This window comes from Oncorhynchus kisutch, linkage group LG10 (genome assembly GCF_002021735.2).
Source record: "Oncorhynchus kisutch isolate 150728-3 linkage group LG10, Okis_V2, whole genome shotgun sequence".
Classification (NCBI taxonomy): Eukaryota; Metazoa; Chordata; class Actinopteri; order Salmoniformes; family Salmonidae; genus Oncorhynchus; species Oncorhynchus kisutch.
In genome coordinates, this window is record NC_034183.2 from 47,780,715 (window position 1) to 47,808,005 (window position 27,291).

Sequence of the window (27,291 nt, forward strand, 5' to 3'; positions counted from 1 at the left end):
ATCAATCCCTGAATGCTGACAGCCGTAGTATATCAGACTGTATACCACAGGTATGACAAAAAAAATATTTTTACTGCTCTAATTCCGTTGGTAACCAGTTTATAATTGCAACAAGGCACCTCGGGGGTTTGTGATGTGGCCAATGTACCACAGCTAAATGCTGTGTCCAGGATTAATTATACTTTGTGCTTAATTTGAGTGTTGAATACACACATTGCCAGAATACTGTGATTAGGTAAAATACCATTAAATGGTGTCATTATTTTATTTGTAAATGTCACAAGAGCATAGATGTAGTGATAAAAATAAAACTCAACCAACCCCAAATAATGAAAAGCACAAATATTTTATTAGTTTTTTTCTTCTAATAAGGAGCACTACAACTTGTCATTCTTAATACTCGTTCTAGAACAATTCTAAAGTTGAGGTATAAAAGGAGTTCATACAGACTCACAGGTCTTGAAACAGTGGGGTTTTATATACAAGAGAAACTGAGAGACAGAGGTAGAGCGAGACGAGGTGGTATTTAAAATACAGTGGGACGAAGAAGAGGGAGAAATATACAAAGATGCTAATAAAACAAAAAATGACACATTACATTAAAACTTTTATCGTTTGATTTGGTGCTGTGGAATTCTACGACCGCAGGTAGAATCAAAGAATTAGAATGGTAGAATATTCTGTGGTAGAATCCTACAGTAGGTTGACTCAGTATTGGCTCAACCTGTGTAGCTCTATTTTTGCATTGAACTGTACTGTTGCTACAAAATACTGGGAGAACTCAAATTCACCAATGATATAGGTAACCATATCAATGGGGTCAATCCTGACCTAAATGGCTGAAATTAAATGGATAAGGGAAATCGAGGGATTTCTAAAATGTGTGTGAAGGACGTTTTTCCCCCAGCTGTTAAGGTAAGGGCTGATTTAAATGCATTCAAGATGGCCAACAATGGCTCTAGCATTAATTCAGGAGTTATTGCTAAAATGCGGTTTCACAAATTCTCAAGTTCCAATTGGAATTGACACAGCACCAAACTACAATACCCATAACCCCCACACTGCAACCTCAACGAACATATATCCCAAATTAAAATATGCAAATAATCATAAAAAATATATAATAACTCGACCCCAACCTCAGGAGAACGTTAATGACCAAACAACCAGGCAATTCACCCAAAAAGAAAAGCAAAAATAAAGCATTGGGTTTATAAAAAGAGAAAAACAAACATTCCACAATCTGTACAGTGACATCCATTTACGACTGGTAGAAAAAGACAGGAAGAGGGAACTAATTTGGTGTAGTAGTGGCAGCATTATTTGTAAGTTATAATAAGCCATATGAAATGTTTATAATATAACAGTAAACAAGGACACTAATTTGGGTAATACAATATAAGAGCTCTCTGTAACGATGTCTGTATTTAACAAAACTCCAATTTTACATTGAAAATGTCCATATATATGTTTAATATATAGTTTGTCCTTTCTTTATCAAAATGCCCGGTACTCTTAACAGGTGATGTGTGATTGTAAAAAGAAAATTTTAAAAAGCTGAATTTAAACTACAAAGGAAATTAAAATCAGAGAAACTCTGATTTGACTCTAAAGACTACCTTGTTTATCATAAAACCAGCGCTGCCTTTTTGGTAAAAGTTATTAAGAACAGTAAAGCCCTTGCTGATTGGCCAAATCATAGGGCTAACCAATAGGACCCATTTTTACCAGCGGATTCTGAGATGGAGTCAAGGGAGAAAACATGCCTTCCCATGGAAGGCAACGATGCTCGGTCTCCACGGCACCAATACAATCAATTCTTTAGCACTGGTGTGACGGACATAACAGCCCCCCCCGCCCCATATTACCCCAAACTCAAATGCCACGAGGCCTGACAAAACCATTAAAAAAAGTACAAATACAATTCCCTCTACCAAAACGGGAGACTTTTTATTCACCAACTTTTTGGTGTGAAATATAATCATCATAATTACATTATTGATAACTGGTATTTTTGGTACGATGCAAAGTTCTAGTGTGGCCTGTGAGCTAAACAGATTATTATGAGTAGATGCTACTTTTCAAGCCCTGTCTGAACTGGGGACTTCCACCAGAGTCCTGTTCAGTAGGGCACAACGTAGCAAAACGGTTTGCGACCAAAAAAACGTATCCCTATTGGCTAAGTTCAGGCAGTAGCATCTCCCCATATCACTCGGTTTTAAAAGGTTTTCGCCCTAATGAACAATACCCTGCTAGTGGTGAGGCCACAGTTGTTAAATACACCAAAGAACTGATTAAAAAAATAAATGTAAAGGCTGAATCTACACTAGATGTACTCCATAACCTCTTTGTGACTTCACGTACTTCGGTGCATGTCGCACACCCCAGGAATGTTCTGATCCAGAGACCGTTTGGTGGAGTATAAACCCAGGGTCCTATTCATTAGTGTACACCGTAAGCTCAATATTTTGCACCGTAGCAAAAATGTATAGCAACGGCAAACAAGCATTTCTTGTTGGACAAATTCAGGTAAGTCGCTCCCCGTTTCAGCCAGTTTCGTTCCTAATGAATACAGCCCAGCCTTACCCCATAAGGCTGGGCCGTATTTATTAAGCCATTCAAACTGAGACATCTGAGAACTCTGTACATTACAGCATAATGCATCTACTCCTTTTTGGTCTGTGTCTTTGAGAAAACAAAAGTGAAGAAGCTAAATAACTTGAATATTTAAAATGAGACCCATCACTGAACACCTAAAAAAGCCTACATGCATTGGAAGACTGTCACAAATATTTTAAAACATTTTCATGTTCACCCCCCCCCCAATGACATGGCTATCTCTGCCCCAAAATGTATTTCATTCTATCCATTTCACCATCCCAACACCACATTTAGGTTCTATCAACAAAATGTGTTTATTTGGTGGCTGGTGCATTTCTTTGTGAAACAACGTTAGGCGGGGGGGGGGGGGGGGCTACAATCAACTAAAAGTAGTTGACAGACAGAGGAAAATAACATCTACAAAGAGTCTATAGCTTTTGATGACTAAGCGAAGGGGGACGCAATAGAAACGACCTCTGGAGGACTAAAGAGGATAATTCATTTCACCACTCCCTTCATCTTCAGTCCTGTCCTCAAGCCTACTGTATGCTCAACTCCCCAGAATTACTGTCACCGGGTAGAAGCACCTGGAAAAAGGTGCAAAAGTTTGTGCTTGACAGATCTGTGTCCATGTTCCATATGAGGGGTTGTAAAGGTGGGTGGTGTGTGCATATCTGACCTATAAAGCACTCAATTAAAAATATTCCCCCCAAACTGAAAGCATCAGCAATACTAAAAGATGGAAGGTGCCTTTGTTACTAGTTGGTTCTCAGAGGAATAGAAGGAGGGTGACAATTATCAGGTTGGGGGAAGGAGAGAGGACATCACTTTGGTACAAACAAGGTGAGCAGAGCTAGTCTTGTGATCCCTTTCGCCACAGTGCCTGGCGTTAGTGTGTGTGTGTGTGTGACCACTATCACATGCATCAACACCAGAACCTCACAGGGTACAGGTAATGGACAGGCTGTGAACACTGGAGTTGACATGAACATATACACAGGTAATGTACAGTCATCAGTGATCATCACCTGCCCTACACAGCCAGGTTGGTTGGGTTAGTAGTTCCCCAAAGGTCCTGGAGGCGGCGAGGGGTTATGATGTCATGATCAGGCGCCAGTCAGTCTCCTCCCCTAAAATTCATTTTGAAGACAAAGGAGCCTCCAGAATTTTTGTAGGATGGAAGGAAGGTAAATGTCTTCTGTTCACTTGTCCATCTTAACGGTCCACAGAAGTGTGTGTACAGCGCCTGGCATGAGTTGCCCAGACTGAGTGGAGAGGCGGGCAGGATGGAGGGGTGGAAGAAAAGGGGGGGGGGGTTTCTCAGTTGGAGGTGTCAGAGTGAACGCTGCCAGGGGGGCCTGGTGGAGAGGTGAGGGAGGGGGGTTGGGTGTTGTCCTGCCAGCTGTTGCTAGGCTAGAAGTAAAGAACCAGGATAGAAAAACAAAGACAGTTTTGTTTCACCTGTTAATACAGGTGTGTTGTGACCCTAGTAAAACCCACTTGTAAAACACTGCAAATACATTTGCCTGGACTACAAATACTTGGTTGATAGGCATACATTTCTTTCGGTCTAAATTAAAGGGATACAAAAAGAAAGACAATTAGGTAGATTTGACTCACGTCGAGGCGGCGTGGGATGTAGAGTGAGCTAGTGGTCAGCTCCTCATAGCCTGCCGTCAGGTGTGTAGCACGGTGCAGGGTATCCACCTGGAGGGAGACAAGACAGGCGCCATCAGGCGAGATGCATGCACACACACACACACTTTCCTTGTTTTACTATCCTTGGGGGGAATTTTAGGTCCCCACAAGCATAGAAGAACACCCCCACACACACGACATGGGTTCAAAAATAATTTGTTTCCTTTCAAATAATTTGTGCATGTTTGGAAGATAACATTTGAACCCAGGTCTGGCACGCACATAAACGTACTTGCGGATCAATCAGGGGATAGTGTCACACAAACACAGGTGGTCATGAAAGGAACTTTAAAGCTTCCACAAACCTCTGCTGTATCTGTCAACGCAAAAACAGCATGGCTCTTGGTTCGGACTTCTGGTTCCCTACTAGCTAACCTCTAATCACTTGTCTGTACAACCCTCACTTTGTGTTCATATCTGCCTCTCTGCAGTCACAACACTGCCTACGGTCCGGTTAGCCAGGGAGAATCTCAAAATTGCATTTGTCCTCTCTCCTCGCCTCCTTATCAAAACCTCTCTCTGGGATGAGAAAGCCAGCGGTCTCTCCCCTCTGACATTCTCCTCCAATGGGTTTTGAGAAGGATGCGAGGGGAGCGGCGGACACGACGACTCAAGGAAAGGATTTTCCCTCAGCCTCTCTGACACTGACCGTCAGGCTGTTTACAGCAGAAATCTGTGGATCCTCTTCAACAACAACAGCGCACTTCCACAGGCTTACAAACAGAACAGTGATGAGGTGGAGGGCAACAACAACGGCAGAGTAATGGGGGAGTAGAGGGGGCCTCAGGCTTCCATGGTGATAGGATGGAGAAAGATAGCAATGGGCTGCATGCGTCCAAAACGGCACCATCTCTCTCAAAAGTAGTGCACTACATAGGGAATAGGGTGCCATTTGGAGAAGCAAATGTGGACATAAGGCGATGAAATGGATGGATAAATAACTGGGGGAGAATGGTAAGGTAGGCACACCAAAGGCTTAACTGAAACAAGGTTATGTGGAGGGGGCTGGAGAGAGAGGGGAGGAGGGTCAAAATGCACCACGAGGTGTGTTTCTCTACTAAGTGGACCAGGGACTGGTCTTGGGTTGGGTGTTAAAGAATCAGGGGTGATGCTAGGGCAGGGGTGAGGAGGTTGGGGTCATCATAGCTAGTAGGTGCTAGGAGGTGCTGCTGTCCAGGAATTTTTGGGTCACTGGTTTTGGGGGTAGCAAAATCCTGGAAACACCCCCAAAATGCCCTGTTTTTTTTTTATTCCAGAAATCTTGTTTGAACAAATTCCAGGATTGCCTTCACAATTCACTCCTGATTCCAGAAATCCTCCAACCATGATTTCATGAAAACCAGGACATTTTGGGACCCTATAAGGGACTGGGTTGGAGGGGGTTGTGGTATTGAGGCAGGCTTTCCTAGAGGTCCTCAGTGCCTACCTGGGGCTGCAGAGAGGGGGCGATGTTGAGGACGGCCTCCCCAGCCCCGTTGAGGTTCGAGGGGTGCAGGCCAAGGTAGGCAGCAGCTGCAGCGTCGCCTGCATGAGACAAGCTGTATGACCCCGACGACCCTGCAGGCAACACACGCTGTGTCAGCCAATCAGGCATCTCAGTGTGGCTCTGTCAGTCAGACACCTCTGTGCGGCCGTGTCAGCCAAATCAGGCACCGCAGTGTGCCAGGGGTCAGAGATCACAGTTCAACCAGGAAGTTAAAGGACACTGGCTTTTGAAAAGAGACAGTCATACCCGTGCTCACAAACCGTTTGCTAGTGTTGAAAACATGAGGATCGTGGACCACAGTCAGAGTATTTAGAATGGGTTGAGCAGTGAATTAGTCCCTCATGACACAGCCTTCTGGGTGTCAAGATGATCCAATACATGTACAGATGGATCCTCAATTCCCAACTTCCTCACATTGCTGTGAATTAAGTATGAGACGAGCGCAGGAGAATATGAAAATGGCCAAACTATAGGCCAACTGCAACTTTCTTGTTTGAAACGGACCAAAATCAAGACAACACAAATATGTCTTATTAGATGAAAAAACACAGGTCAACGTTTTAGTTACACTGTAACAAGTGAGCATCATAAAGTGTAAGTCAGACATTTTCAGTTGGCAAGTCTTGAGTCCTAACACTCGACAGTCCACCAGCGAGCTGTAATCTTACTGCGGTAGAGGCAGACCATAGAAATAGAATCCAGATTAATAGATTCTATTTCCATGAGGCAGGCATACAGCACGGCTCACAATGACTGAATGGTACATCACCTACCTGCTCCTGTCTGCTTCCTGAGCAAATAGGGGTAGCTGGTACATAAGGGTGCGTGTGTGTGCTTGCGTGTGTGTATATACTGTACACTCGTGTGTGTGTGTGTGTGTGTGTATACTGTACACTAATGTAAAGGTGTGCTGGCCGCTACATAAAGACAGTTTGCAGTAGTAGTAGGCTAAATAAATAATGTTAAAATGATGACATCGAAAGAGGAAGTGGTAAAATTGAACAGAGACCATTCAGAAAAGAAAAAAAACACATTGGTTAGTGATTGGAATTGGATTTATGATCAGATGGGGGATGACGGTAATTTCCTACTATTTCATGCTGATACATTTAACCCTGAAAATGACCACTTTCTACAACAATAAAGCAACTTTTAACAAGGAGATTATCAATCTGGCTCAAAGTAAGATAAGATAGTGTAAATAATCTCTCCTCTATAGAAAACCTGTGAGTGCAATAACATCACAGCAACGCAGACAACAAACAAGCAGAAGAACAGTAGAAAAGTCTGATGGAGAGCCAGACAGAGGCATACAGCCAGACAGAGGCATACAGCCAGACAGAGAGCGAGCCAGACAGAGAGAGTCCTCGTTCCATGTATGTGGTTCTACACTTCTGCCAGTGTGTATGAACTACACTGTGTGTGTGTAATAGCATGAACATCAGCTGATTGGTGTGAGGAGGCAGGGTGATTGAGATATGGATGGAGGGGTGGGGGTCAGGGGTGGTTGGAAGGGGCACACGGTACCTGAGTTGGGCGTCGCCGGAGAGTTAGCCTGGCTAGCCTGCGCCGACACGCTGGCAGCATCCACCGCTGTTTTAACTGCGTAGAGGTTCGCTTCCTCCTGGAACTTACCAATGTTCTTCTTGTACCGTATTCTCTTGTTGCCGAACCAATTAGAAACCTGAGGGGGAGACGGACAGACCAGTGTATTAGTCAGTGTTTCCCTTAGATTTCTTTCCAGGGTTGTATTCATCAGTGCACACCGTAGCAAAAGGTTTCCCAACGGAAAACGAAAACAAGCGTTCTTACTGGAAAATGTCAGGTAGTCCATCTCCGTTTCAGTACATTTTCAGTCACCTGACACTTTCAATTGAAACCAAATAAAGCCAAATTATTTCAGGCAGGGGAACCGGCCCCCCACCTATACACTAGAATGGGAAAAGCTGGTTTCAGTACTGATACGTCCACTGGCAGCGGAAGCGTGTGGTGCGGTACGGTACCTGTGAGACTGTGATGGCACACTTCTTGGCCAGCTCTTCTTTGGCCTCCTCACTGGGGTAGGGATTGGACAGGTGGGAGTAGAAGTACTCGTTCAGCACCTCTGTAGCCTGCTTGTTGAAGTTACGCCTCTTACGCCTGACAGAGACATCGATACGACACACACACACACACACACACACACACACACACACACACACACACACACAAAGTCAGTCAGACAATATTCATAATCTCGGAACAATTTTAAAACGCGTTGCAGATTACAAATTAAATTACTGCAAAACTCTTGAAAAGCACACACGGACCTGGCATCGAGGAATCTGGAGCGTAGAATCATGACGGCCTCGCAGGTGCTCTGTTTGAGCTGCATCTGGATGGAGCTGAACTTGCGGTGGATGATGGCCACCATGCGCTCGATCTCCTTGGGAGAGATGGGCCGCGTGCGACTCTGCTCCCTCAGCAGGTTCATCACGTGGTTGGTGAACTCACTGCACGCCTGGGGTGTAGGGCGGAGGAGGAGAAGGAGGGAGAGATGGGACTTTCAAAACAAATTTGAAACTTAAATTCAGTTATACAAAATAATACAAATTCTCAGGAACAATCCAATCTTTGAAGGAGAGCGAAATGTGTGTGCTGTTCCTATTTCTCCAGCTTAGATTGGGAAATCTGTGTAAATGAGTCTCTCCCTCTCTCCTACCTGTTCATATTTCTCCAGCTCAGAGTGGTAGATCTGTCTGATCTGTGCCAGCTTGGCTCTGTAGTCTGAGTGTTCGATGCCGCCGTCGGCACCGGGTGACCCTCCTGCTGCTGCTGCGGCCGCAGCTGCTGCAGCTGAGCCCCCGCCCTTCTCCGGGCCAGACACGCCCTCGGCCAGCAGCATGTTGTCCAGGCGCATGATCTGGGGGTCTGGGGGGTCCTCATCCTGAATGCCTCGGATACTCAGCACTTGAGGCGAAAAAAAAGAAGAAATTCAATATATCAAATCAATCAATTAATTAATCAATTAAGGGAACACCATGTCTCAACTGCAACGTCAGGCTCATTCAGATTCAAACCTTTATTTAACTAGGCAAGTCAGTTAAGAACTTAACAAATTCTTATTTTCAATGACTGCCTAGGAACGGTGGGTTAACTGCCTGTTCAGGGGCAGAATGACAGATTTGTACCATGTCAGATCGGGGATTTGAACTTGCAGCCTTCCGGTTACTAGTCCAATGCTCTAACCACTAGGCTACCCTGCCGCCCCTTATCCTGTCCTAGAGACTTAACTTAAAGTAGATCTGAGGAAGTTGGATAGGTATAGGCAATATGGTAGTAAATCTGTCAGTAAAAGCTGTCAAAACAACCCTGCCAATTCTCGTCACTTAGCTATTGGTCACAAATGGCACCCTAAAAGTAGTGCACTATAAAGGGGATAGGGTTCTAAATTAGCAGTACCCTATTCTAACACCAGGTGGCAGTGTGGCGCCTCAGTTAGTGGCAGGCTGCCAGTACAGAGCAGAGAGAGGCAGGCAGGCAGCAGCAATGTGAGACATGGGTGGAGTAATGGGAGTGCATGTGCTGTCACTACAAGCTCGGCTGGCCATAAGTACAGCTTTCAGCCGCTCCGCTATTCCACTGTATTAAACCCAGGACCTCTGTCAGCCCCCAGCCATGCACTCATCTCTCTCTCTCTTACAGATAGACACACACGGAGGCACACAGTACACTCAGGTGCAAAAACACACGTACACACTGCTCTCAATGCACACAGACTCCTATACACAAACTTGACTCACAGCCTTTGTTTTAACACCATCATGCTATACTGTACATTGCCCTTTCAAGCAACTATGGTCAATGTGCAAACGAACCTGGCAAGCATCTTGGCTCAGTAGAGTGAAGGGGGTATAAGGGGCCTGTAGCACTCCTGTACTAAAAGCCAAGACCAGTAGCTCTCTGGGCCTGTTCTGTCCAACTTACTGTTCTGCTGCTAACAGTACAGGAATATATTCTGAACAAAAACATGTAAAATGTTGGCCTCATGTTTCATGAGCTGAAATAATTGAGAAATAAGCTTTTTGTGCATATGGGACATTTCTGGATCTTTTGTGTGCACAAATGTCTTTACATTCCCGTTTGTGAGCATTCCTCCTTCCTCAAGATAATCCATCCACCTGACAGGTGTGGCATATCAAGAAGTTGATTAAAGAGCATGGTAATTACACAGGTGCACCTTGTGCTGGGGACAATAAAAGGCCACTAAAAATGTGCAGTTGTGTCACACAACACAGATGTCTCAAGTTGAGGGAGCGTGCAATTGGCATGTTGACTACAGGAATGTCCACCAGAGCTGCTGACAGAAAATGTAATGTTCATTTCTCTACTATAAGCCACAGCCGTTGTTTAAGAAAATTTGGCAGTACGCCCAACTGGCCTCACAACCGCAGAACACGTGAAACTACTACGCCAGCCCAGGATCTCCACATGCGTCTTCTTCACCCGCAGGATCATCTGAGACCAGCCACCCGGACACCCTCTGCCCTCCCAGGCCCATCCATGCCTGCGCCCCTGCCCATTCATGTGAAATCCATAGATTACGGCCTAATGAATTCATTTCAATTGCCTGATTTCCTTATATGAACTGTAAGTCCGTGAAATTGTTGCATATCGCTTTTATATTTTTTGTTCAGTATATAAACGTGTGTGTATGTCGACGGGGTTGGGTACAGCTGGAGACACATCTCCCTCTTGCATGGAATAATAAAGTATTGTTGTTGAAGCCATTACTAGCAGCTGTAAATGCCTTGTTCTGTACAGCTTACAGTTCTGGAACAGAGGAAAAACAGGACAATTCTATTTCTACCAGCTTTGTTCTCTCTGGGTTACCACAGCCACGGGAGAGAGTTATGCTGAACAGTAAATGCATCATCTGGGATATTTCCTGCAGTTCAATGTTAATTATATAGGCCTACCCATTGATTCTTGAAAAGTATACAGCCAAGTGGCAGAGTTGCTGTTGGACTACAACTCAAACTCAGTATCCCTTCTTTTAGTGTACTACTTTAAAGTGCATCCTAACAATTCTGCCCACTCTCTCCCCCATCAGTCTTCACATCCCCTAAACAATGCTCTCTCTTAACATCTATCCAACTTTCCCTCCTTTTCTAGAAACTTTTTTCCTCCCCTGCTGTTGCCCTCCTTTTTCTTGTTCCCTCTTGCCTGTTGTTTTCACCATCTAGATCCGCTTTCTCTCAGTTCTCTCCGAGACACATTCCTTCTCTCTGTTGCTCCCCCTCTCATGGCTCAGGAATGTAGCAGACCCAGCGGACTGAACGAATGACCCTCTCTCCCTCCTTTTCTCTACCTCTCCACTAACAAAGCTGTACTTTAGTACTAGTTAGAGAAAAAGTGGTTTTAAGATGTGTATGCAAACTATGCAACCACTTCCTACGTTTTCTAAAGTTTGTTGTGTGCTGGTCTGAGTAGATTCCTTTAATAGTGTTAGAGGATTAGCCTATTCTGCTATCCTGTGTGTGTTGTGCATCTGTGCTCTCCAGTAAGTTTGTAGCTTCCAGAGTGTGTGTGTGTGTGTGTGTGTGTAGAAGTCAGTGTGAGCTGTCCGGTCCCAGACACTGTTCCAGACTAACCATTTCCCGATCCAGCAGAGGCAGCAGCCAGTGCAATACACTAGAGGCTCAGAATATTCATCAGACATTGGCTCGAAAAACTTGAAATAGTATTTATTACCTACCAAATATATTAGCTGCGCTTCACTGAGCTTGTGTAGACCAACAACGCCAATGGAATAGTCCCAAAGGTACAAACCCCACCCATCTAGCACTCCAGGCAAAACACACTTAATCAAATAAATGTGCTTTTGGTCAGGTAGTGTTATACATGGATGCAGTGGTCATAGAAGGAGTAGCCAACTGACCTACAGCCCAAAGGGTCAATCATGCCTCTCCGGGTCTTTCCCCTCCATCCGGCCCCCAACCTCTCTGCTGAGACACACCCTCCCACCCGGCATTATTATAACCTCCAGCTCTAGCCCCTAATGACCTCAAATTCCTATAATTACTACAATTATTAAGCTGTGATTTCTGACAATCACACACACAAAACTATTAGGGCCGACGCACTCAGTACTGAGCAGTCGTAATGCATTTTCCAATAAAGCAATAAGGAGCTGGTGTTTGCGGCCACAATACAATTTTATAGTAAAAACCTTGAGACTGGCAGGGAGAAGAGAAGAGGCACAAGGCGAGAAATAGAGGAGAGCTACAGCCATACTATGAAATATTCAGGCTCTCCAGCTGGGGTTTCCACTGCATACATAATCCCGAAGCTCATTTCTGCCTCACAGCCAAAATTGCTATGCTGTGTCGTAGACACACCTGGTTTCTGCACACAGGCTAGAACACAATTGTGCGTAGTAGACCTAGTAGGTAGCGCAGGTAGGTAGGTACACACCCACTCTCTAGGCCCCTCAAACTCAACTTGGGAGTTCAAAGCCAGTTCCACAGCATTTTTTTTTTTTTTACATGGTTTTTGTTGCTCCTCTCTATTCAGGGAGTGATTTAGACCAGGGACACCAGGTGTGTAATTAATGATCAGGTAGAACAGAAAAGCAGCAGACTCCGGACCTCGATGGGTCAGAGTTGAGAAGCCCTGGCTCTCGGCCTACATGTGTGGCAGGGTGAGGTTGAAGGCCACCCTAACAGAGCAGCGGTGTCTTCAGTAAATTAGGGGGAGATGCATGTACCCCGAACACATTCAGGCCATCATCCATCACTCAGCTCATGGCGCACACACACTTTTTACCCCACGTCTCGCTCTGTCCTGCATCCCCTTTTCACTCTGACGACCCCCCCCCCCCCCCACACACACTCTTGTATCCCCCTTTCTACTCTCTCCCGGCGCCTCCCTCTGTTCTCCATTTCAGTCGAGTTCTCCATGTGAGCTGCAATCCCTCATGCTGTCAGCCCCCACCTCTCCTCCTCTCCTCCATCCCCTCCCTGTAGACAGACAGGATTAGCATTTTAATTGCATCAGCTCCTTTGAGTATTCTCAGCCTTTCGCTGAGGGAGAAAACCAGGGAGAGGGGGAGAAGGGAAAAAGAAAAAAAGGTAAGGAGAAAGGGTAGCCTAGAAGGAGAACCAAGGAGAATTGGAAAAACAAGGGAGTCACAGGAGCAGACATAAAAGCAGAGAGAGAGGCAGAAAAAAAAAGTGGCAAGAGGGAACAGCAGAATGATAAGAATGGAAATACTCTTACCACTATTCCATAACTGGCCATAAATAAATCCAGAGGAAAATAATAGTTGAACAGAAAGAAAGTTAAAAGCTACATGTAACCTTTAGAAGGATGTGCAGTAAACTGTGAAATAAATTCACTATGAGCAAACTTCCCAGTCTAAGACGAGGTAGAAAATATGATAAAAATATCACATATATATAAAACAACATTTTAAATATTTTCAACTCAGTTCTATGACACCCATAGAATTCTATAATGAGTACTCGTCATTTGAAATGTTATGATGAAAGCAACCTAGTGAGCGTTCTGTGGCATCAGGAAGGAATCAAATCAAATTTATTTATATAGCCCTTCGTACATCAGCTGATATCTCAAAGTGCTGTACAGAAACCCAGCCTAAAACCCCAAACAGCAAGCAATGCAGGTGTAGAAGCAAGGAAGGAGTGTAAAAGTGACTCTGGGCCCCGGGAGGAAATTGAAGACTGTTACTGAACCCACAGGTTGAATTAGGATCCCTATGCTACAGCGGGAGTCATCTGAGTGCTGTCTGCAGTAGTATTCCTACTCCAGGGGTATCCTCTTCCATTTTCACTCCTCCTTGTAACACAAATAATAACATATCCCTGGTGTAAGAGGTGGTGAAGCACGCTCAGATGACAACTAACCTTGCCTGAGACCTGAAGCAAGGCTTTAGCTCACAGTCTTGACACAGTCTTGAAACCCAGTCGGTTATGTCCACTGGCAAACATGCTGTACAAAAAGGTGAGGCTAGCGGTTCATAAGTAGGGAGCTGAGGGCATCGTAACATCTTAAAGTACACAGGGTGTACATTTGGACTACATTCTCGGGCTCCCGAGTGGCGCAGCGGTCTAAGTGCTGGAGGCGTCAGTATAGACACCCTGGTTCGAATCTGTATCACAACCGGCCGTGATTGGGAGTCCCATAGGGCGGCGCAGAATTGGCCCAGCGTCTTCTGGGTTTGGCCGGAGTAGGCCATCATTGTATATAAGAATGTGTTCTTAACTGACTTGCCTAGTTAAATAAAACATTTAAAAATGATTCATTCCACCAAACATTTTAGTTTTGAGTGGTACTTTTTGGAGAGGGGCAGTAGTGAGGAAGGATGCGTCAGGTCCTGCTTTAAGCAGCGTCTCTGTGGTTGCATTGGTCCTCTTTACTGAAACCCTGTGGCACACACCCAGGTACACACACACAAAAAAAAACGGTCAGTGTGCTTCCTTCCTGAGTGAGGGAGTGGTGAGCAGTCAATGTCAACACAGTGTGATGAGGAGTGTGAATGAAAGATGTCCCACCCTGGGCAAACACACACCAAACACCATTAAGCATTAAATCAACCCTTCATTAACTAGAGATGACAACTATGGAGACCAGAGCAAATCAGGGACAAAAGGCTTCAATCAGATCTAGGCCTATATGGCTGAACAGACACCATGTTCTCAGGTGCTCTATATGAACCTATAGCATCCAACACATTCTCCATAATAAGTATCCACTAGACGAGTGGATGGTAGAGGAGCAGCAGGTATGAGATGAAGAGAGGGGTGAGAGGCCAGAGGGTATTTAGGATTTTTTTAAAATATTTTTTATTTTTTTTAACCTTTATTTAACTAGGCAAGTGAAGTGAAGAACAAATTCTTATTTACAATGACTGCCTACACCGGACGATGCTGGGCCAATTGTGCGCCGCCCTATGAGACTCCCAATCACGGCCGGTTGTGATACAGCCTGGAATCGAACCAGGGCCTGTCGTGACGCCTCTAACACTGAGATGCAGTGCCTTAGACTGCTGCGCCACTCAGGAGCCCTCAGAGTTTAGGCAGAGGGTAGCTGTATCCCTTAAAGTGGCCGTTGTCCCTCTATCCATCCTTAACTAACCCAGTCTTCACTCCTTCTCCTAGTTTTGTCATGACACCAGAATTTTGACGATACCAAACCCCAACAAAAAAAGCTTATTAGCCAAAATCACAGAATGGCACTTGATAAAGACAGAAACGTGCTCTGTTCAATCGTTGAGCATCATTTGAGTTCAATCTCATAACATTTTAAAAGTTGATGTCAAAATGTCACATACAGCCAAGTATGTATTCATGAATACATTATACAACTACTTTGAAGTTTTTACCAATCTAACTATATAAATGGTAACCATTTATTTGAATAGTAAATCTCTATTGATATACTGGGTAAATCAAGATGTAGGCTAGGAGGCCTATTCACAATACAGGTGAATGCATTGAGTTATTGAGCTTGTTTTACCTGATTTCATGTAGCTGTAGATGAAAAATTGGTTTGCCTTCCATTTGGGACTTATTTTATTGTACGGATCAACAACATTTGCATAGAAGTAGCAATCTCTTCTTTTATAAAAATTTGCGCTGTCTCTTTAAACCCAGTAATGATGTCATTCATGACAATGCACACAGTCAGTTGAGGTCGTGAAAAAGAGACATGACAGGCGATGGGGGAAAGTAGCGTTGGACATGATGGAGAGACGATTAAGTGAATTAAAGTTTTTGGTGACAAATGATTGTATTTTAGCACAAAAAGTAATAGGGTAGTGAATTGATGTTAGCTTCAGCAGTAAGCTAGAAAGGAAAGTTAGCCTACAAAGCTGGAAGCTACTGGTATCTTCTTGCTTTGGAATGTGTTCTAGCCAATATGGACAGTTTTGCAAACAGTAATTAACAGTTTCAACATTTCTACATGCTGTGTCGCATTATTCAAGGTTGGAGTCTGTTTGAGTGTGTGGACAGGTGTCTTTTATACAGGTAACGAGTTCAAACGGGTGCAGTTAATACAGGTAATGAGTGGAGAACAGGAGGGATTCTTAAAGAAAAACGAACAGGTCTGTGAGAGCTGGATTTTCTGGATTTCTGTTTTAGATGCTGTCTCTCAGTTGAAGTGTACCTATGATAAAAATTACAGACCTCTACATGCTTTGTAAATAGGAAAACCTGCAAAAAGCAGTGTATCAAATACTTGTTCTCCCCACTGTGTGTGTGTGTACCTATGATAAAAATTACAGACCTCTACATGCTTTGTAAATAGGAAAACCTGCAAAATCAGCAGTGTATCAAATACTTGTTCTCCCCACTGTGTGTGTGTGTGTGTGTGTGTATGTGTATGTGTATATATATATATATATATATATGGTTGGTTAAGTAAGTAAAATATTTTAATATCATAAGTTACAATAAAACAAGGCTATATAAAAAGGAGTGCGGGGTGTACAGGTTAGTCGAGGTGATATGTACATGTAGGCACCTCATCTTCCCCCTCTTCTGTCTCATCAGCCCAGCTGCCTACTTTCCCGTGCTCGTTAGTCGCCTCTGAAGGAGCTCCTAAAGACTTTGAAAAATGAACTCTCATTTGAGAGGTTGTTAATTTGCAGCGTTATGCAAATGAGGTGCCAATTAAGCAATAGATCAGAGGAGCAGCGGCCATTTATAACAAACCAACGAGTACCATGACAGTCAGATGTTACCGGGGAGAGAGCTGGATGGTGGTTGTCTGATTACACTAGCACTCACTAAACAAACAGTGATTATATTAAAATAGTATTATAGCACAAATCTATGGAACTTCTATGGAAGTAGGTACTACAATTAGTTAAGCTACTCACAAACATAGCCTGCTTAAAACAAACTATTTATTTATTTTACCAGGCAAGTCAGTTAAGAACAGATTCTTATTTTCAATGACGGCCTAGGAACAGTGGGTTAACTGCCTGTTCAGGGGCAGAACGACAGATTTGTACCTTGTCAGCTCGGGGGCTTGAACTTGCAACCTTTCGGTTACTAGTCCAACACTCTAACCACTAGGCTACCCTATACAGCCTGTAGAGCAGGGTTCCCCAAGTGGTTTTATTTGGCCCTCCAAGTGGTCTAAGCAAAAAATAATTTGATGAATTGTTGGACAAAAGACTGTAAAACACCAGGAAATCAGCTCCAAGTGATTTTAATTGTGGAAATATGTTCCAAAAGTACTCCCATGCATAAGAAAGAGACAAGTGATGCTATACAAAATGTTAACAAGGTTTGAAATTGTGTTTAGTCCAATTATATTGTTTTGGACTTTCTTGCGATGAATTTGCGGTCTACAAATAATTTGTAATTATGTTCCGGCCTCCCGACCATCCGCCCGGGGCTGAATCTAGTTGATGATACCTGCTGCAGACAGAGTTTTGTTTATGTGTATTATTGTATGAGTGTTGTGTTTACACCTTTGTGAGAGACTGCCAGATTAGAGTAGATTAACCAACAGGCTGTATCCAACACCTAAATCCAAGGTGTCACCAATCTAAACTCCCTCTCCGGAGAACAACACAGCAGCTCCACAGGTTAACCAGGAGAAGAAGTCCTTAATACTGCCAATAACCCACTACCTATTCCTGGGCAGTCTCACACACACATAAGGAAGGTGCAAGCCACAACATATGCCAGTGTGTGGTCTATTAAAACAAGTTGCTATGTATGAGTTAGAGAGAATTCTATCCAAGTGAGTGAAGGCCTTTTTTATATGTCTGTTAAAAAGTAATGCACTTTAAAAGGCATGGGGTGGCATTTTGGACACAGTCATGGTGTGTGTGTGTGTGTGTAAAATATACTCTCTCTGGGACTCCGGTTGGTGTGGAGGAGTCCTACAAGCGCTTATTCTGGACCCAGATCTGTTTGTGTGTCATCTTGCCAGCTCTTATGGTCATTGTCTGCAAGACAGCACCAACATATCTGGAACCAAGCTAGAAGGCTCCCTCCCATCATGTGTAATTAATCCTTCAATTAGTGGGGATTAGGGCACTGGGAGCTCTGACACTCCAACTGCCCGCCACTGCCACCATTAATGCAATCCAGGGGAGGCCACATTTACATGTCTTTAATTAAGGAGGACTGACAGTGGCTGCCTTTACAACAAGCTTCCCACTGACCAGGAGAGAGGGAGAGGAGAAACAACCTGAGGGGTATTGGCTAAGATCACTGGAACACAGGCATGGCTTCCGATGTAGGATAGATCATACACTGTCATCCCTTGCATCTATGAATTTGAGAGTAGGTAGGCCTACATTTCTCCAGCAGTATCACTCAGCTTTATAGCAAACCAAGTGACGAGGCTGTCTCGTTTCAAATTGAGGAGAGGGCCTTTAAAGAATGAAACACAGAATCTCATTGCCAATAGGTACTTTTTTGTTTTTGCAAGAACAATAGCGGTATGTGCTGCATGCTGAACCAGTAGCAACGAACCTACTGATTCTACTTGCAGAAGCGTAATGCTCAGCAGTGGCCAACAAGTTAACTTTGGGCCAATCCCCCCCAAAAAGTGGCCATTTTCTCCATACATCCACAGACATGCTAGTCACACCTCATATGCAATTAGGCTATGGAATGGTAGCTAGCTAAGTGCACAGACACAATGCACACAACACTAAATACTTCCTCCAAACTAGCTAGTGTTAACATAATTAAATGACAATGGATTAGCTAGTTTCCGTGTAACAGCTGCCTGTGTTAGCTGCCGAGTTAGTGCAGTGTCCTTAGCTAGCTAGCTAAAGTTAGCATATTCCATAGCTAGCACAACATAGCTAGCTAGCTAAGGACACTGCACTAACTCGGCAGCTAACACAGGCAGCTGTTACACGGAAACTAGCTAATCCATTGTCATTTAATTATGTTAACACTAGCTAGTTTGGAGGAAGTATTTAGTGTTGTGTGCATTGTGTCTGTGCACTTAGCTAGCTACCATTCCATAGCCTAATTGCATATGAGGTGTGACTAGCATGTCTGTGGATGTATGGAGAAAATGGCCACTTTTTGGGGGGGATTGGCCCAAAGTTAACTTGTTGGCCACTGCTGAGCATTACGCTTCTGCAAGTAGAATCAGTAGGTTCGTTGCTACTGGTTCAGCATGCAGCACATACCGCTATTGTTCTTGCAAAAACAAAAAAGTACCTATTGGCAATGAGATTCTGTGTTTCATTCTTTAAAGGCCCTCTCCTCAATTTGAAACGAGACAGCCTCGTCACTTGGTTTGCTATAAAGCTGAGTGATACTGCTGGAGAAATGTAGGCCTACCTACTCTCAAATTCATAGATGCAAGGGATGACAGTGTATGATCAAAGCTAAACATTTGGCTATGGGCTGGCACTAGCAGCATGGGATTATGGAGAGTGAACATAACGCCAACCTTGCTCAGAGCCGGTCCTGACCTCTCTGGGGCCCTAAGCAAAATTCTGCTATGGGGTCCTCCTACTTGACCCATGTAAACCATTGCCACAGTCACACCTGACACCCCAGTGCTCCCACTACAATCCTCCCTCCTTTAAAACAAAATCTAGAAGAAAAAGAAACGCACACCTATTAAGACGAGGTGCTGGCTAGCGGAGTAGAAACTTGAAAATAAAAGAAAGCCGCACACTCTTGGAGCTCAGATGCAAAAATGTAATACCAACGTTTCGACAGCCAAGCTGTCTTCATCAGGGTATAATCACAAACACTGCGGGATGACTCGTTTATATAGTGTCAAAAGACACAGGTGTCTGTAATCATGGCCAGGAGTGGCCTAATATCATTGGTTAATAATCAAATATTAAAATGTCATACAAAGAACAGCATACAAACAAATGGATAGCATACGATCATAGATTAATTTGACTGTACAAGTTTACACACAATTACAATGGCAAAGTCACAATAATAACAAGAATGGCTTCAGATCAAAGTCTACGTTGAGACCGAAGGGCGCAAGGGTCTTTAAATTAAAGATCCAGGCAGCCTCTCGTTTTAACAATAAATTATCATGGTCACCCCCTCTCCTAGGGAGGGTGACATGTTCGATGCCAATATAACGCAGAGACAAAATCGAGTGGCCTGCCTCCAAGAAGTGGGCCGCAACTGGATAAGTAAAGTTTTTACACCTAATGGTGCTACGATGCTCTGAGATATGTACTTTTAATTCACGCTTTGTTTACCTACATAATTTTTACCACAAGGACAAGTTATAATATAAATAACTGCCTTAGTGGAGCACGTAATAACACCTTTTATTGGGATCGATTTCCCTGTTTGAAGGATCTACATTTATAAGTGCCATTGCATTGAGCACAGCCATTACATTTGTAATTTCCATCCAGTAGGGGTTAGACGTTGTTCAGGAATATCTTGGGGTGGTAAATCAGAGTTTACCAATTGGTCTCTGAGATTTCTGCCCCGCGAGAATACGACCAAGGGAAGGTCCGAAAACACATTACCGAGACTATCATCGGATTTTAGGATGTGCCAATGTTTGTGAACAATTCCCTTAATTTGTTCAGAGCACTTTGAATAGCGGGTAGTTAAAACGCAAGCTAAACATTTGGCTATGGGCTGGCACTGGCAGCATGGGATTATGGAGAGTGAATGTAACACCAACCTTTGTGCACCAGCTGAAAAGGTGAAGAGCTTTTGCAAATGCCCCAAAAACCTGTATGTGCTCCACGTGAGACAAACACAGCTCTGGGATTTTTTTTGCGCAGTCTGGCTTGTACTCCTTGGTGCTTGCCCTTCATGTTGGCCCCATTATCATAAGCTTGCCCTCTGCAGTCTTCAAATGGAATCTTCAGCTTGTTCAGCTTATCTAAGATGACAGTGGACAGATTCAAGCCTGCTGTAACCTCAACATTCGCAAAGCCGAGGAAGTGCGCCTTGATCTCTGGCTTTCCCTTTAAAGCCACGCTTCTCAGAATAATGGACATTTACTCCTGGTGTTTGAGTTTATTTTTATTTTTACAGGGACAGTGCACATTAATCAACATTTCAGTAAAAGTGCCGGTTTTAGCCAACCGGCTAATTTTCAACCGCAGTCCCTGGGCAGGTTATTAAAAACAATTACAATATAGACAATAGCAACATAGAACAAGCAAGACATAGCAACATAGGACAAGCAAGACACAGCATACAGACATAGCAACATAGGACAAGCAAGACACAGCATACAGACAGAGCAACATAGGACAAGCAAGACGTAGCATACAGACAGAGCAGCATAAAACAAAAAGCAGCAAGACAAAATTCATAAAAGCAAAAAAGTGTTTCCACACCTCACAAGCTACAGACAACAGACAACATGGAGTGGCAACACACAGCTAGGGACCATGTTCACAAATCTGATTGACCTTTAGCCATGTCTTCAAGCATTTTGTGAAAGTGTGATATGTGGTGCAGTTATGTGTGTCTGATGGCAGTGTATTCCAGACATGGGAAGCTCTCACAGAGAATGCAGATTTACTAAAGGTGCTTTTCCTTAGGGGAACTATACAGTCACCTCTCATGGCAGACCTTGTGGATCTGCTGCCATATGTCTGGGTTTTCTGTTTAACAAAAATATTGTTGACTTATGTCAGGTGTACAGTCCAAGATACATGGAGAAGTACTTTGAGTCTCGAGTCACTATTGCTTCCAGAATCTTGTCACTCACAATCTGTATCAGCTCATTGTGTGTGCTCTTCCCAAGGTAATGAGCAGGTGTCTCAATCTTTCATTTTGCTGAGATGTTCCATAACGGGGTCAAATTTTGCCAGTAATTCAACCTCTTTTAGGAAGTTACCATTATCTGGTTGAAAGAGTTTGTCTGATGAACCCGATTGATAGATTTCTTTCAGCAAGAGACTGGGTGATTCTTATTAAAACGTGTAAGGATATCCCACCATCAGTTTCTTTCAGCCTCAAATTGTAACTTGTATCTGGTCAAGAGTCTGTCCTCAACTTAAGTGCAGATCAATTGACCAGTCATTCATGCATTCCTTTATTATTTTGTAGGCTTCTGTAGAAGAGCTTATAACAAAAACAACACAGCGTTGTTTTTGATTGGGTATGAAAGCCAGCTCCTGGTAATATTTTCCCCATTTGACAGCGGTCTCTGTAATAAGCCTGAATGGGTACTGCGTCTAGGGTAAGAAAAAAATCCAGGCCTGGTTTAAAAATGGACCTCTGCGCACTAACTCAGTCCTTATAATGTATGTTAAGACTGGGGGCCAATCTGCTGGGTAATTTGGTGGAGCAGCAACTATTCTATTTGGGTCTGTGTTGGTACTTGCTGACGCTGCCAGTACTGGGTCTGTGTTGGTACTTGCTGACGCTGCCAGTACTGGGTCTGTGTTGGTACTTGCTGACGCTGCCAGTACTGGGTCTGTGTTGGTACTTGCTGACGCTGCCAGTACTGGGTCTGTGTTGGTACTTGCTGACGCTGCCAGTACTGGGTCTGTGTTGGTACTTGCTGACGCTGCCAGTACTGGGTCTGTGTTGGTACTTCCTGACGCTGCCAGTACTGGGTCTGTGTTGGTACTTGCTGAAGCTGGCTGTACTGGTCTGTTGGTACTGGCTGAGGCTGGATGTGGATCAACTGAGTCTGTGCTTGTACTGGCTGATGATCCAGCATCTCCTCTACTGAAACGTAAACATAGCACCTGTAAATGATAGATAATACTATTACATTTTATCAGCTGCATCAGGCCCATTTCAACCTGGATCCCACAGATTTCCTTTTATACATTTAAAAATATATATACTATGGCTTGGCCGAATACTTGGTTATTATTTATTGAGAGATGTGCATCCATATTGCTCAGTATGCCCAGCTAATCAACAATTCAATAAATAAATCAATAATAATAAGATGTCCATCTTGCATTAGTCCAGAGTTGTAACTAAACCTTGACTGAGAGACTAGATAATAATGGTCTTGCGTGGGTTTGTAAAGTGCTATAGGCTATGGCACTGCAGTAAACATTTTTTTTTGGGGGGGGGGGGGGGGGGTGTGGCTTTCTTTTACACATTGCACATTTTCATTGCTTGCTAGTAAATGAATAAAAGTAGTCTTTAAAAAGAAGGTTGGATGTGTCTGACTATTCATTTATTCAACAGCAGTTGAGATTGTTCTGGCTCTGAGGCCTGTAATGTGTTATTAAAGGGACAACGCGCCAATCCTCTCCGGTATAATTTGATAAGAGTCTTTACTTAATTTTGACTGATCAACGCTGATCAGGCCAGGTCCTGGCCGATATGCCGCCCTAGGTGACTTGCCAGATGAAAGCTATGATCCCAGATGTCACTTTTTAAATCCACTTCAGAGTAGATGAAGGAGAGGAGACAGGTAAAAGGATTTTTAAGCCTAGAGACAATTGAGACATGGATTGAGAGGGTGAATGGGCAACACAAAAAATGTAAAGCTTCAAATTACACAGACAGCGTCACAGCATTTTGGTACACCACAATTACATTAATTACCAATGAAACGCTGCGTTTGCGTTGAAGCATTGCGTTGCAGTGCGTTCGGTGCATACGTTGGATTTATTGAACGTATGCGTCAAACTGTATGCGTAGACAGCTTGACAGAATTGGTAGCAGAAGGTGAATGTTGAACTTTTGTTGCATACATATCCAGATGATGCTGCATACTATTTTGTGCAATGACGCTGTTGGTGTGCTCAAAGCGTAAGTGCCTTGAACTGGGTATGGTAGTAGGTGCCAGGCGCACCAGTTTGGGTCAAGAACTGCAACGCTGCTGGGTTTTTCATGCTCAACAGTTTCCTGTGTGTATCAAGAACGGTCCACCACCCAAAGGACATCCAGCCAACTTGACAACTACGGGAAGCATTGGAGTCAACATGGACCAGCATCCCTGTGGAATGATACTGACACCTTGTAGATGTAGAGTCCATGCCCCGACAAATTGAGGCTGTACTGAGGGCAAAAGTGGGGGTTGCAACTAAATATTAAGAAGCTGTGCCTAACATTTGGTACACTCAGTGTATATAAAAACACAGGAAACCCCGTTTTTGACTGCACTGGACCTTTAACAAACGACAGTAGTAGGGTCCAATCCAAAGCCTTCACAAATCTGTTTCCCGTTTGATTTAATAGGCTGACTGTGTCCGTGAAGCAGCTCCATGCTCATTGTAAAGCAACTGCAGTGACAAGTTGACTATATCCCAAATAGCACCCTATTACCTACATTGTGCACAATTTTTGACCAGGGCCCATTTTGGAGACAGACTGTCTTTTGAGTCACAACAGCATCGAGATGAGAGCCTTTAATTCCTGGAGGAATAAAACAAGGGGGTTAACCACACCACAGATCAGTCAGCCCAATTAGGCCCAACCAAGCCTGGGGTTGATCTTCCCTCCCCGGTGAGGGGGCTTGTATTGGGGGCTGGGTGGGATATTGGGTGTCTGTCAGGTCCAGGGGTCTGTGTGATATTAGCCGTCTGCCAATCTGGCATGGGGGAACGGACACAGTAATTACTACTGCTCTTACTGCCTCATCAATCTCTATATCGCTCCTTCTCTCCCCCACCCCTCTCTCTTTCATTCTCTTCATTCCGTGACGGAACAAACAGATTGAGTGACAGAGACAAACAGAATGAAATCTAGTGTGTGTGGGTGCGACTTATACCAGCGTGAACGTAAATGCAATAAAATAAAATTGTCCTTAGTATGAAGTCAAGGAGCTGTGTATACAAGTATCTGACTGGGTTATCCCCATTTGTCTATTTAGATGGTAGCATTGTCACTCGGGATGCACGATCAGTATCAGACGATATCAGCTAAAAATGCGGTATTGGCCGATGTCTAGTTTAACGCCGATGTGCAAAACCGATGTCAAAGCTGACGTGCATACCTATATAACGTGACGTAATGACGCCACGTAAAATTGTGCGCTACACATGCAACACAGCATTCCTAACCTAGCCCACAATGTCTGCTGTGTGGATCAAGCAGTAAACAAGTCATTTGAGAGAGTAAGAAAATTTCAGCGAGACAACTCAAAAAGGTCAACAGTTTCCTGTGTGTATCAAGAATGGTCCACACTCCACACTCAACGTCAACAAAACAAAGGAGATGATCGTGGACTTCAGGAAACAGCAGAGGGAGCACCCCCCTATCCACATCGACGGGACAGTAGTGGAGAGGGTAGTAAGATAAGTTCCTCAGCCTACACATCACGGACAAACTGAATTGGTCCACCCACACAGACAGTGTGGTGAAGGCACAGCAGCGCCTCTTCAACCTCAGGAGAATGAAGAAATTAGTCTTGTCACCAAAAGTACTAAAACTTTTACAGATGCACAATCGGGAGTATCCTGTCGGGCTGTATCACCGCCTGGTACGGCAACTGCTCCACCCACAACCGTAAGGCTCTCCAGTGGGTAGTGAAGTCTGCACAACGCATCACCGGGGGAAAACTACCTGCCCTCCGGGCACCGACACCACCCGATGTCGCAGGAAGGCCATAAAGATCATTAAGGACAACAACCACCCGAGCCACTGCCTGTTCACCCCGCTATCATCCAGAAGGCGAGGTCAGTACAGGTGCATCAAAGCAGGGACCGAGAGACTGAAAAACAGCTTCTATCTCAAGGCCATCAGACTGTTAAAAACAGCCACTGCTAACATTGAGTGGCTGCTGCCAACATACTGACTCACCTCCAGCCACTTTGATATTGGAAAAATTGATGTAAATTTTTTTTTTTTGCACTAGCCACTTAATATAATGTTTACATACCCTACATTACCAGAGGTCGACCGATTAATTAGGGCTGATTTCAAGTTTTCATAACAATCGGAAATCGGTATTTTTGGACACATTTGGCCGATTATTTTTTTTTACTAGGCAAGTCAGTTAAGAACACATTCTTAATTACAATGACGTCCTAGGAACGGTGGGTTAACTGCCTTGTTCAGGGGCAGAACGACAGATTTTTAGCTTGTCAGCTCGGGGATTCAATCTTGCAACCTTACAGTTAACTAGTCCAAAACTCTAATCACCTGATTACATTGCACTCCACGAGGAGACTGCCTGTTACGCGAATGCAGTAAGCCAAGGTAAGTTGCTAGCTAGCATTAAACTTCTCTTATAAAAAACAATCAATCATAATCTAGTTAACTACACATGGTTGATGATATTACAAGTATATCTAGCATGTCCTGAGTTGCATATAATCGATGCGGTGCGTATTCGCGAAAAAGGACTGTCCTTGCGCCAATGAGTATAAACATCAATGCCTTTCTTAAAATCAATACACAAGTATATATTTTTAAACCTGCATATATAGCTAAAATAAATCCAGGTTAGCAGGCAATATTAACCAGGTGAAATTGTGTCACTTCTCTTGCATTCATTGCACGCCGAGTCAGGGTATATGAAACAGTTTGGGACGCCTAATTTGCCAGAATTTTACGTAATTATGACATAACATTGAAGGTTGTGCAACAGCAGCTCTTCACAATGCTTCAAGCATTGTGCTGTTATGACTTCAAGCCTATCAACTTCCGAGATTAGGCTTGTGTAACCGATGTGAAATGGCTAGTTAGCGGGGTGCGCACTAAAAGCGTTTCAAACATCACTCGCTCGGAGACTTGATTGTTCCCCTTGCTCTGCATGGGTAACGCTGCTTCGAGGGTGGCTGTTGTCGATGTGTTGCTGGTTCGAGCCCAGGTAGGAGCGAGGAGAGGGACAGAATACTGTTACTCTGGCAATACTAAAGTGCCTATAAGATCAGTCAATAGTCAAAGGTATATGAAATACAAATGGTATAGAGAAATAGTCCTATAATTCCTATAATAACAACAACCTAAAACTTCTTACCTGAGAATGTTGAAGACTCATGTTAAAAGGAACTACCAGCTTTCATATGTTCTCATGTTTTGAGCAAGGAACTGAAACGTTAGCTTTCTTACATGGCACATATTGCACTTTTACTTTCTTCTCCAACATTTTGTTTTTGCATTATTTAAACCAAATTGAACATGTTTCATTATTTATGAGGATAAATTGATTTTATTGATGTATTATATTAAGTTAAAATAAGTGTTCTTTCAGTATTGTTGTAAATGTCATTATTACAAATAATTTATTTAAAAAAAAAAAACGTTTAAAAACGGCCGATTAATCGGTATCGGCTTTTTTGGTCCTCCAATAAATCGGTATCGGCGTTGAAAAATCATTAAATCGGTCGACCTCTATACATTACTCTTCCCATATGTATATACTGTACTCTATACCATCTACTGCATCTTGCAATCTTTATGTAATACATTTTTCACTAGCCACTGTAAACAATGCCACTTTAAATGCCAACAAAATATTTTTTGGGTCAGTGTGGTGTGTGTAACCTTTTACTTAACTAGACAAGTCAGTTAAGAACAAATTCTTATTTACAATGATGGCCTACACCGGGCAAACCCGGACGAAGCTGGGCCAATTGTGCGCCGCCC

General features: G+C 43.6%; 1 protein-coding gene across 5 annotated transcripts in view; it reads right to left on the reverse strand.

Moving 5' to 3' along the window:
- Positions 1–327: 327 nt before the first annotated feature.
- Positions 328–27,291, reverse strand: part of LOC109898266 (pre-B-cell leukemia transcription factor 1) — a 60,248-nt gene continuing 33,284 nt past the window's right edge. For 2 of the 5 annotated variants that reach the window (XM_031833828.1, XM_031833829.1), the window contains 7 exons: positions 8,487–8,734; positions 8,095–8,285; positions 7,789–7,924; positions 7,313–7,469; positions 5,726–5,856; positions 4,222–4,308; positions 328–4,014 (listed from right to left, as the gene is read on the reverse strand). In XM_031833828.1, the coding sequence (XP_031689688.1) occupies positions 3,922–4,014; positions 4,222–4,308; positions 5,726–5,856; positions 7,313–7,469; positions 7,789–7,924; positions 8,095–8,285; positions 8,487–8,734 (1,043 nt within the window). In that variant the 3' untranslated portion in view covers positions 328–3,921. The remainder of the gene's footprint in view (positions 4,015–4,221; positions 4,309–5,725; positions 5,857–7,312; positions 7,470–7,788; positions 7,925–8,094; positions 8,286–8,486; positions 8,735–27,291) is intronic. The other 3 variants (XM_020493164.2, XM_020493166.2, XM_031833830.1) reach the window with 2 other exon arrangements.